Here is a 12,287-nt window from a genome sequence, read left to right on the forward strand (position 1 = left end):
GTCTGTACATATTTATTACTCTATTTTACTTGTACCTATCTATTCTATTTATCTCGTTACATATACATATATATATATATACATACACCTTTATATATGTATACATGTTAGTACATATCTATTACTCTATTTATTTTACTTGTACATACCTATTCTATTATTTATTCTATTTATTTTCTTTTGTTAGTATGTTTGATTTTGTTCTCTGTCTCGCCCTTCTAGACTGTGAGCCCACTGTTGGGTAGGGACTGTCTCTATACGTTGCCAGCATGTACTTCCCAAGCGCTTAGTCCAGTGCTCTGCACACAGTAAGCGCTCAATAAATACGATTGATTGATTGATTCCATCGTATTTATTGAGCACTTACGGTGTGCAAAACCCTGTACTGAGCGCTAGGAAGGGGACGGTATAGTAAACGGATACGTTCCCTGCCCACAGCGAGCTTGCGGTCTTATTCATTCATTCGATCGTATTTATTGAGCGCCGTGTGCAGGGCTGTATGAACGTTGCCCCCGAATTTCCGGCCTTACTGAAGGCCCGTCTCCTCGCAGAGGCCTTCCCTGACTAAGCCCTCCTTTCAATCAATCAATCAATCAATCAATCGCATTTATTGAGCGCTTACTGTGTGCAGGGCACTGTACTAAGCGCTTGGGAAGGACAAGTCAGCAACACATAGAGGCAGTCCCTACCCAACAGCGGGCTCACAGTCTTTCCTCTTCTCCCCCCTGATTGCTCCCTTTATTCATCCCTCCCTTGGCACTTACTATTTATTATATGTCATTTATTATTCATATGTTGCCAACTTGTACTTCCCAAGCGCTTAGTCCAGTGCTCTGCACACAGTAAGCGCTCAATAAATACGATTGATTGATTGATTTGGATTAATGCCCGTCTCCCCATCTAGTCTGTCAGCTCGTTGCGGGAGGGGGACGCGCCTCTGCCGAACTCTCCTGACGGCTTAGCGCGCCGTTCTGCACACGCTGAGTGCTCAATAAATACCGTTAACGACCGTCCGATTTGAATTCGACGCCCACCCCTCGAGGGAAAATCAATCCATCAATCAATCGTATTTATTGAGCGCTTACCGTGTGCAGAGCACTGTACTAAGCGCTTGGGAAGGACAAGTTGGCAACATATAGAGACGGTCCCTCCCCAAAAGTGGGGAAAAGAGAGAGGCACAATGGCTCACTTACGCTTTTGAAGGAAGCCGCAAATTCAGCCACTCCTGGCACTGCAAAAGAGAGAGAATTCATTCATTCATCCATCCAGTCGTACTTATTGAGCACTGACTGAGTGCAGAGCACTGTACTAAGTGCTTGGCCGAAGGAACGGTTGTACCCACCGCAAATGAGACCTTCCAAGTGGACGCCACGTCAATCAATCAATCAGTCGTATTTAGTGAGCGCTTACTGTGTGCAGAGCACTGTCCTAAGCGCTGGGGAGGTTACAAGGTGATCAGGTTGTCCCACGGGGGGCTCACAGTCTTCATCCCCATTTTCCAGATGAGGGAACTGAGACCCAGAGAATAATAATAATAATAATAATAATGATGGCATTTATTAAGCATTTACTATGTCAGGTTGTTCCACGGGGGGGGGGGGGGGGGGGGGCTCACCATCTTCATCCCCATTTTCCAGATGAGGGAACTGAGGCCCAGAGAATAATAATAATAATGACGATGGCATTTATTAAGCGCTTACTATGTGCCAAGCACTGTCCTAAGCGCTGGGGAGGTTACAAGGCGATCAGGTTGTCCCACGGGGGGCTCACGATCTTCATCCCCATTTTCCAGATGAAGGAACTGAGGCCCAGAGAATAATAATAACGATGGCATTTATTAAGCGCTTACTATGTGCCAAGCACTGTCCTAAGTGCTGGGGAGGCTACAAGGCGATCAGGTTGGCCCACGGGGGGCTCACGGTCTTAATCCCCATTTTCACAGACGAGGGAACTGAGGCCCAGAGAAGTGAAGTGACTTGCACCAAGTCACCCAGCTGACAAGTGTCGGGGCCAGAATTCGAACCCACGACCTCGGACTCCAAAGCCCGGGCTCTTTCCTCGGAGCCGGGCTGCTTCTCTAGTTAATTCGGCCGGCCGCAGTCCCTGTCCCGCGTGGGGCTCACAGTCTAAGTCGGGGGAAGAACAGGCCATTGATTCCCAATCAATCAATCGTATTTATTGAGCGCTTACTGTGTGCAGATTCCCGTTTTACAATTGAGGACACCGAGGCGCAGAGGAGCTGAGTGACTCGCCCAAGGTCACGCAGCAGATTAGGGGCGGAGCCGGAATTCGAACCCAGGTCCTTCTGACTCCCAAGCCGGGGCCCTAGCCGCTAGGCAGTCCTGGGTTCTAATCCCGCTCTGCTCCTAATTAGAGATTAGATAAACGCCGGGATTAGAAAAGAAATACATCTTCCGAGCCTCCAAAGGGCTCGTATCGACTCCGGCGCTCAGTACGGTGCCCGGCACATAGTAAGCGCTTAACAAATACCATCATTATTATTAATAAAACATAACTACCGAATCTTTGTGCCTCAGTTTCCTCACCTGAAAAATTGGCATGATGACTTTGAGCCCCACGTGGGACAACCTGATCACCTTGTACCCCCCCAGCGCTTAGAACAGTGCTTGGCACGTAGTAAGCGCTTAACAAATACCATCATCATTATTATTATTATTACCTTGTGAGCTTCTAAAGGGCTCGTATCGACTCCGGCGCTCAGTACGGTGCCCGGCACATAGTAAGCGCTTAGCAAATACCGCACAAAGTGCATCTTGTGAGGTTCTAAAGGGCTCGTATCAACATCATCATCATCAATCGTACTTATTGAGCGCTTACTATGTGCAGAGCACTGTACTAAGCGCTTGGGAAGTACAAATTGGCAACATCTAGAGACAGTCCCTACCCAACAGTGGGCTCCCAGTCTAAAAGGGGGAGACTTCTAAAGGGCTCGTATCGACTCCGGCGCTCAGTACGGTGCCCGGCACATAGTAAGCGCCCGCGAACGGCGGGGACGGCGGTCACTCACGCTGCTCGGGCCACAGGTCCGGGGAGGCGCGGTCCAGCTTCTCGAAGCTCAGCAGGGACGTCTCCAAGTCGGGGCCTGAGGACGAGACGAGGAACCGTCAGCGAGTCAGGGACGGGACAGCGCTTAGTATGTAGTAAGCGCTTAATAAATGCCATAAAAAAAAAAAATCCCGGAATAATAACAGTGCTGGAATTTCAAGCGCTTAGCACACAGTAAGTGCTTAATAAATGCCATCAAAAAAAATCCTGGAATAAGAATGCTGGCATTTCAAGCGCTTAGTACAGTGCTCTGCACACAGTAAGCGCTTAATAAATGCCATCGAAAAAAATCCCGGAATAATAAGAATGCTGGCATTTCAAGCGCTTAGTACAGTGCTCTGCACACAGTAAGCGCTTAACAAATGCCATCGAAAAAGAAAATCCCGGAATAATAAGCGCTTAATAAATGTCATCAAAAAAAATCCCGGAATAATAAGAATGCTGGCATTTCAAGCGCTTAGTACAGTGCTCTGCACACAGTAAGCGCTTAATAAATGCCATCAAAAACAACAAAAAAATCCCGGAATAATAAGAATGTTGGCATTTCAAGCGCTTAGTCCAGTGCTCTGCACACAGTAAGTGCTTAATAAATGCCATCCAAAAAAAAAAAGCCCAGAATAATAAGAGTGCTGGCATTTCAAGTGCTTAGTACAGTGCTCTGCACACAGTAAGCGCTTAACAAATGCCATCGAAAAAAAAATCCTGCAATAAGAAGAATGCTGGCATTTCAAGCGCTTAGTACAGTGCTCTGCACACAGTAAGCGCTTAATAAATGCCATCAAACAAAAAAATCCTGGAATAATAGGAATGCTGGCATTTCAAGCGCTTAGTACAGTGCTCTGCACACAGTAAGCACTTAATAAATGCCATCGAAAAAAATCCCGGAATAATAAGAATGCTGGCATTTCAAGCGCTTAGTCCAGTGCTCTGCACACAGTAAGCGCTTAATAAATGCCATTGAAAAAAAAAAAGATCCCGGAATAATAAGAATGCTGGCATTTCAAACGCTTAGTACAGTGCTCTGCACACAGTAAGTGCTTGATAAATGCCATCGAAAAAAAAAAGATCCCAGAATAATAAGAATGCTGGCATTTCAAGCGCTTAGTACAGTGCTCTGCACACAGTAAGCACTTAATAAATGCCATCAAAAAAAAAAATCCCGGAGTAATAAGAATGCTGGCATTTCAAGCGCTTAGCACACTGCTCTGCACACAGTAAGTGCTTGATAAATGCCATCGAAAAAAAAAAGATCCCAGAATAATAAGAATGCTGGCATTTCAAGCGCTTAGTACAGTGCTCTGCAGACAGTAAGCGCTCAATAAATGCCATTATTATTATTATTACGCAATCAACTTGTATCCCTCCCGAGCGCTTTGAACAGTGGTTAGCACCTAGTAAGTGCTCAATAAATGTCATTATTATTATTAGTATGATCACCTTGTATCCCCCCCAGCGCTTAGAACAGTGGTTAGCACCTAGTAAGCGCTCAATAAATGCCATTATTATTAATATTATTATGCAATCACCTTGTATCCCCCCCCAGCGCTTAGAACAGTGGTTAGCACCTAGTAAGCGCTCAATAAATGCCATTATTATTATTATTATTACGCAATCACCTTGTATCCCTCCCGAGCGCTTAGAACAGTGGTTAGCACCTAGCAAGCGTTCAATAAATACTATTATTATTATTATTATGTGATCACCTTGTATCCCCCCCAAGCGCTCAGAACAGTGGATAGCACCTAGCAAGCGCTCAATAAATACTATTATTATTATTATTATTATTACGCGATCACCTTGTATCCCCCCCCGAGCACTTAGAACAGTGGTTAGCACCTAGTAAGCGCTCAATAAATGCCATTATTATTATTATTATTATTATTATTATTATTATGCGATCACCTTGTATCCCCCCAAGCGCTTAGAACAGTGGTTAACACCTAGTAAGCGTTCAATAAATGCCATTATTATTATTATCATGCGATCACCTTATAACCCCCAAGCGCTTAGAACAGTGGATAGCACCTAGTAAGCGCTCAACAAATACCATTATTATTATTATTATGCAATCACCTTGTACCCCCCCAGCGCTTAGTACAGTGGTTAACACCTAGTAAACGCTCAATAAATGCCATTATTATTATTATGCGATCACCTTATAACCCCAAGCGCTTAGAACAGTGGATAGCACCTAGTAAGTGCTCAATAAATGCCATTATTATTATTATTAATATTATTATTATGCGATCACCTTGTACCCCCCCCAGCGCTTTAGAACAGTGGCTAGCACCTAGTAAGCGCTCAATAAATACCATTATTATTATTATTATTATTATTATTATGATGCGATCACCTTGTATCCCCCCAAGCGCTTAGAACAGTGGTTAACACCTAGTAAGCGCTCAATAAATGCCATTATTATTATTATTATTATTATTATGCGATCACCTCGTATCCCCCTCCCCAGCACTTAGTACAGTGGTTAGCACCTAGTAAGCGCTCAATAGATATTATTATTATTATTATTATGCAATCAACTTGTAACCCCCCCAGCCCTTGGAACAGTGGTTAGCACCTAGGAAGCGCTCAATAAATGCCATTATTATTATTATTCGATCACCTTGTATCCCCCCGAGCGCTTAGAACAGTGGTTAGCACCTAGTAAGTGCTCAATAAATGCCACTATTATTATTACTATTAATATTATTATGCAATCAACTTGTATCCCCCCCGAGTGCTTAGAACAGTGGATAGCACCTAGTAAGCGCTCAATAAATACCATTATTATTATTATTATTATTATTATTATGCGATCACATTCTATCCCCCCCAAGCGCTTAGAACAGTGGATAGCACCTAATAAGTGCTCAATAAATACCATTATTATTATTATTATTATTCAATCACCTTGTATCTCCCCCGGGCGCTTAGAACAGTGGTTAGCACCTAGTAAGCGCTCAATAAATGCCATTATTATTATTATTATTATTATTATGCGATCACCTTGTATCCCCCCCGAGCGCTTAGAACAGCGATTAGCACCTAGTAAGCGCTCAATAAATACTATTATTATTATTATTATGAAATCACCTTGTATCCCCCCCAAGCGCTTAGAACAGTGGATAGCATCTAGTAAGCGCTCAATAAATACCATTATTATTATTATTATTATGCGATCACCTTGTATCCCCCCCGAGCGCTCAGAACAGTGGTTAGCACTTGGTAAGCGCTCAATAAATGCTATTATTATTACTATTACGTGATCACCTTGTATCACCCCCAGCGCTTAGAACAGTGGTTAGCACCTAGTAAGCGCTCAATAAATGCCATTATATTTATTATTATTATTATTATTATTATTATGTGATCCCCTTGTATCCTCCCCAGCGCTTAGAACAGTGGCTAGCACTTAGTAAGTGCTCAATAAATGTCATTATTATTAGTAGTATTATTAGTATTATTATTATTATGTGATCACCTGGTATCCCCCTCCGCGCTTAGAACAGTGGTTAGCACCTAGTAAGCGCTCAATAAATGCCATCATTATTATTATTATTATTATGCGATCACCTTGTATCCCTCCCAAGCGCTTAGAACAGTGGTTAACACCTAGTAAGCGCTCAATAAATACTATTATTATTATTATTATTACGCGATCACCTTGTATCCCCCCCAGCTTAGAACAGTGGTTAGCACGTAGCAAGTGCTCAATAAATGCCATTATTATTATTATTATTATTGCTATTATTATGCGATCATCTTGTATCCCCCCAAGCGCTTAGAACAGTGGATAGCACCTAGTAAGCGCTCAATAAATGCCATTATTATTATTATTATTATTATTATTATGCGATCACCTTGTACCCCCCCCCAGCGCTTAGAACAGTGGCTAGCACCTAGTAAGCGCTCAATAAATACCATTATTATTATTATTATTATTATTATTCGATCACCTTGTATCCCCCCAAGCGCTTAGAACAGTGGTTAACACCTAGTAAGCGCTCAATAAATGCCATTATTATTATTATTATTATTATTATTATTATTATGCGATCACCTTGTATCCCCCTCCCCAGCACTTAGTACAGTGGTTAGCACCTAGTAAGCGCTCAATAGATATTATTATTATTATTATTATTATTATTATGCGATCACCTTGTATCCCCCTCCCCAGCACTTAGAACAGTGGTTAGCACCTAGTAAGCGCTCAATAAATACCATTATTATTATTATTATTATGCGATCACCTTGTATCCCCCCCAGCGCTTAGAGCAGTGATTAGCACCGAGTAAGCGCTCAATAAATACTGTTATTATTATTATTATGCGATCACCTTGTATCCCCCCCAAGCGCCTAGAACAGTGGTTAGCACCTAGTAAGCGCCCAATAAATGCCATTATTATGACTAAGCGCTTAGTACAGTGCTCTGCGCACAGTAAGCGCTCAACAAATACGATTGATTGATTATTGTTATTCTTATTAAGAGCTCAGGAAGAAATAAAAAGGCAGGGGGTCCCCAAGTGGGGCCTCCCCGCGATGGCCGGGGCTGTACTGGACTCCCCCCCGGGCGCTCAGTACAGCGCCCGGCCGCGCGGGGAGGGGTGGGGGGGGGCGCTCAGTACGGCGCCGGGCAGGGAGGAGGCGCTCAATAAGTAGCCGGGAGGACGGGGGGCGGCAGGACCGCGCGGCCGCCTACCGTTCGGGGGAGTCGCCATCTTCGCCGCCCGCTCACGTGACCGCGCCAACCGGCGCCGATGGCGGGAAACCCGGCCGGGCACGCCCCCCGTCGTCACGGCAACGCATCCGGAAAGCCCCGCCCCCCGTCGTCGTGGCAACGCGCGCCGGAAGGCACGCCCCTCCGGGCGAGCCACGCCTGGGAGTCACGAGGTTTGCTGCCGTTTGTCTGCTGCGTGGGGTTGGGGCACGGGCCTGGGAGTCACAATCAATCAATCAATGGTATTTATTGAGCGCTTACTGTGTGCAAAGCACTGTACTAAGCGCTTGGGAAGTAGAAGTTGGCAACATATAGAGACAGTCCCTACCCAACAGTGGGCTCACAGTCCAACTCTGTTGGAGCGTACCCTCCCGAGCGTTTTGTGCGGGGCTCTCCACAATAATAATAATAATAATGGCATTTATTAAGCACTTACTACGTGCAAAGCACCGTTCTAAGCGCTGGGGAGGTTACAAGGTGTTCAGGTTGTCCCACGTGGGGCTCACAGTCTCCATCCCCGTTTTACAGATGAGGGAACTGAGGCCCAGAGAAGTGAAGTGACTTGCCCAAAGTCACACAGCAGATAGTTGGCGGAGCCGGGGTTTGAACCCATGTCATCTGACTCCGAAGCCCGTGCCACAAAGCGAGCGAGCGCTCAGTACATAGCAGAGATCAATCAATAACCATCGACGGGTAAGCAGTATGACATGGGGTTGGGGCACGGGCCTGGGAGCCACGAGGTTTGCTGCCGTTTGTCTGCTGCATGGGCTCGGGGCACGGGCCTGGGAGTCACAATCAATCAATCAATCAATCGTATTTATTGAGCGCTTACTGTGTGCAGAGCACTGTACTAAGCGCTTGGGAAGTACAAGTTGGCAACATACAGAGACAGTCCCTACCCAACAGTGGGCTCACAGTCTAAAACGGGGAGACAGAGAACAAAACCAAACATACTAACAAAATAAAATAAATAGAATAGACATGTACAGGTAGAATGAATAAATAAATAGAGTAATAAATACGTACAAACATATAAATATATATACAGGTGCTGAGAAAAGGGATAGTCGGTGGGAGGAAGAGGATGCGTTAGGGCTATAAAGATCGACCGTATATATATATATATATATATATATATGTATGTAAGTATATATGTTTGTACATATTTATTACTCTATTTATTTTACTTGTACATATCTATTCCATTTATTTTATTTTGTTAGTATGTTTTGCTTTGTTCTCTGTCTCCCCCTTTTAGACTGAGCCCACTGTTGGGTAGGGATGATCTCTATATGTTGCCAACTTATACTTCCCAAGCGCTTAGTACAGTGCTCTGCACACAGTAAGCGCTCAATAAATACGATTGATGATGATGCTAGTCAGTGGGAGGAAGAGGATGCGTTAGGGCTATAAAGATCAGCTTCGCACAATCAACAAGCCCACTCCCCGGCTGATGCTGTTTGAGCGACGGGGGTGGTGCCCTTTCTCATGAGAAAGAAAGACCCTTTATTCTATATTTATTTCATATATTTAATATATTTAATACATATTCTTTCTTTATTTATCAGAATCCAATAATCTGCTTTTAACGCCCAACTCCTCCTCTAAGCTCCTTGTGGGCAGAGGTCCCATCTACCAACTCATCATCATCATCATCATCATCATCAATCATATTTATTGAGCGCTTACTGTGTGCAGAGCACTGTACTAAGTGCTTGGGAAGTACAAGTTGGCAAGATATAAAGACAGTCCCTACCCAGCAGTGGGCTTACAGTCCAACTCTGTTGGAGCGTAACCTCCCGAGCGTTCTGTGCGGGGCTCTCCACAATAATAATGGTAATAGTAATAATAATGGCATTTGATGATGATAATAATAATAATAATAATAATAATAATGGCATTTATTAAGCGCTTACTATGTGCAAAGCACTGTTCTAAGCGCTGGGGACATTACAAGGTGATCAGGTTGTCCCACGGGGGGCTCACAGTCTCCATCCCCGTTTTACAGATGAGGGCCCTGAGGCCCAGAGAAGTGAAGTGACTTGCCCAAAGTCACCCAGCTGACAGTTGGCGGAGCCGGGGTTTGAACCCATGACCTATGACTCCAAAGCCCGTGCCACAAATCGAGTGAGCGCTCAGTACATAGCAGAGATCAATCGATAACCATAGACGGATAAGCAGTATGGCATGGGGTTGGGGCAGGGGCCAGGGAGTCACAAGGTTTGCTGCCGTTTGTCTGCTGCATGGGGTCGGGGCACGGGCCTGGGAGTCACAATCAATCAATCAATCAATCAATCAATCGTATTTATTGAGCGCTTACTGTGTGCAAAGCACTGTACTAAGTGCTTGGGAAGTACAAGTTGGCAACATATAGAGACAGTCCCTACCCAACAGTGGGCTTATAGTCTAAAAGGGGAAGACAGAGAACAAAACCAAACATACTAACACAATAACGGTTAAGCAGTATGGCATGGGGTTGGGGTACGGGCCTGGGAGTCACGAGGTTTGCTGCCGTTTGTCTGCTGCATGGGGACGGGGCACGGGCCTGGGAGTCACAATCAATCAACCAATCGTATTTATTGAGCGCTTTCTGTGTGTAAAGCACTGTACTAAGTGCTTGGGAAGTACAAGTTGGCAACATATAGAGACAGTCCCTACCCAACAGTGGGCTCACAGTCCAACTCTGTTGGAGTGTACCCTCCCGAGCGTTCTGTGCGGGGCTCACCGCAATAATAATAGTAATAATAATAATAATAATAATAATAATAATAATAATAATAATAGTGTATGATAATAATAATAATAATAATAATAATAATAATGGCATTTATTAAGCGCTTACTATGTGCAAAGCACCGTTCTAAGCGCTGGGGAGGTTACGAGGTGATCAGGTTGTCCCACGTGGGGCTCACAGTCTCCATCCCCGTTTTACAGATGAGGGAACTGAGGCCCAGAGAAGTGAAGTGACTTGCCCAAAGTCACACAGCAGATAGTTGGTGGAGCCGGGGTTTGAACCCATGTCCTCTGACTCCAAAGCCCGTGCCACAAAGCAAGCGAGCGCTCAGTACATAGCAGAGATCAATTGATAACCATCGACGGATAAGCAGTATGGCATGGGGTTGGGGCACGGGCCTGGGAGTCACGAGGTTGGGGCACGGGCCTGGGAGTCACGAGGTTTGCTGCTGTTTGTCTGCTGCGTGGGGACGGGGCACGGGCCTGGGAGTCACAATCAATCAATCAATCAATCGTATTTATTGATCGTTTACTGTGTGCAGAGCACTGTACTAAGCGCTTGGGAAGTACAAGTTGGCAACATATAGAGACAGTCCCTACCCAACAGTGGGCTCACAGTCTAAAAGGGGGAGACAGAGAACGAAACGAAACATACTAACAAAATAAAATAAATAGAATAGATATGTACAAGGAAAATAAGTAAATAAATAGAGTAATAAATATGTACAAACATATATACATATATAAGTTGACTAATATATATGGGCAAATAAAAGACATAGAATATATGTGGACAATTAAAATAAGTAGAATGATAAATACGGACAAATAAGTAGAATAGTAAATATGGGTAAATAAAAGAAATAGACTGTATATGGACAAATAAAATAAGTAGAATAATAAAAGCAGACAAATAAGTAGACTAATATCTATGGGCAAATAAAAGAGATAGAATATATGATTTGCTGCCATTTGTCTGCTGCATGGGGATAGGGCACGGGCCTGGGAGTTGTGAGGGATGGAACCCATTGAAGTTTTCTCATGAGACCCCAGGGGGGAAGGCAGAAGCTATTTCCCCGGGCCAGGCTGGGTTACACCAGATACGATGAACCGGAAGGAGATAAAGGGAAATTAAACAGCCACATTGCAGAACCTGTTTACCGAAAAACAGGATGTGGCTAACCGAAAAACAGGATGCAGGTTAAACCACAAGGCCACTGTCAGTCTTGTACGTGAGCGCGTGTTGGGTGCTAGCTGCCGCAATTAAATTGTACGCCCTAAGCATCCAGCCAATGGAGAAAGGGGATAGTCGGTGGGAGGAAGAGGATGCATTAGGGCTATAAAGGGCTAGTGCTTGTACTTCCCAAGTGCTTAGTACAGTGCTCTGCACACAGTAAGCGCTCAATAAATGCGATTGATAATGATGCCATTTGTCTGCTTCATGGGGTTAGGGCACGGGCCTGGGAGTCACAAGGTTTGCTGCCATTTTCCCTCTTAGACTGTGAGCCCACTGTTGGGTAGGGACTGTCTCTATATGTTGCCAACTTGTACTTCCCAAGCACTTAATACAGTTCTCTGCACACAGTAAGCGCTCAATAAATACGATTGATAGTGATAGTGATAGTGATATAAAGATCGGCTTCACACAATCAACAAGCGCACTCCCCGGCTGACGTTGTTTAAACGACGGGGGCGGTGCACTTTCTCATGAGAAAGAATAAAGACTCTTTATTCTTTGTTCATTTTATATATTTAATATATATTCTTTCTTTAT

General features: G+C 44.3%; 1 protein-coding gene across 1 annotated transcript in view; it reads right to left on the reverse strand.

Moving 5' to 3' along the window:
- Nucleotides 1-7,842, reverse strand: part of LIN52 (lin-52 DREAM MuvB core complex component) — a 71,581-nt gene extending 63,739 nt beyond the window's left edge. Inside the window, exons 1-3 of the mRNA XM_038765938.1 lie at nucleotides 7,763-7,842; nucleotides 3,029-3,103; nucleotides 1,194-1,231 (exon numbers count right to left, since the gene is read on the reverse strand). Of these exons, the coding sequence (XP_038621866.1) occupies nucleotides 1,194-1,231; nucleotides 3,029-3,103; nucleotides 7,763-7,781 (132 nt within the window). The 5' untranslated portion in view covers nucleotides 7,782-7,842. The remainder of the gene's footprint in view (nucleotides 1-1,193; nucleotides 1,232-3,028; nucleotides 3,104-7,762) is intronic.
- Nucleotides 7,843-12,287: the final 4,445 nt, after the last annotated feature.

This window comes from Tachyglossus aculeatus, chromosome 23, assembly GCF_015852505.1.
Source record: "Tachyglossus aculeatus isolate mTacAcu1 chromosome 23, mTacAcu1.pri, whole genome shotgun sequence".
NCBI lineage: Eukaryota > Metazoa > Chordata > Mammalia > Monotremata > Tachyglossidae > Tachyglossus > Tachyglossus aculeatus.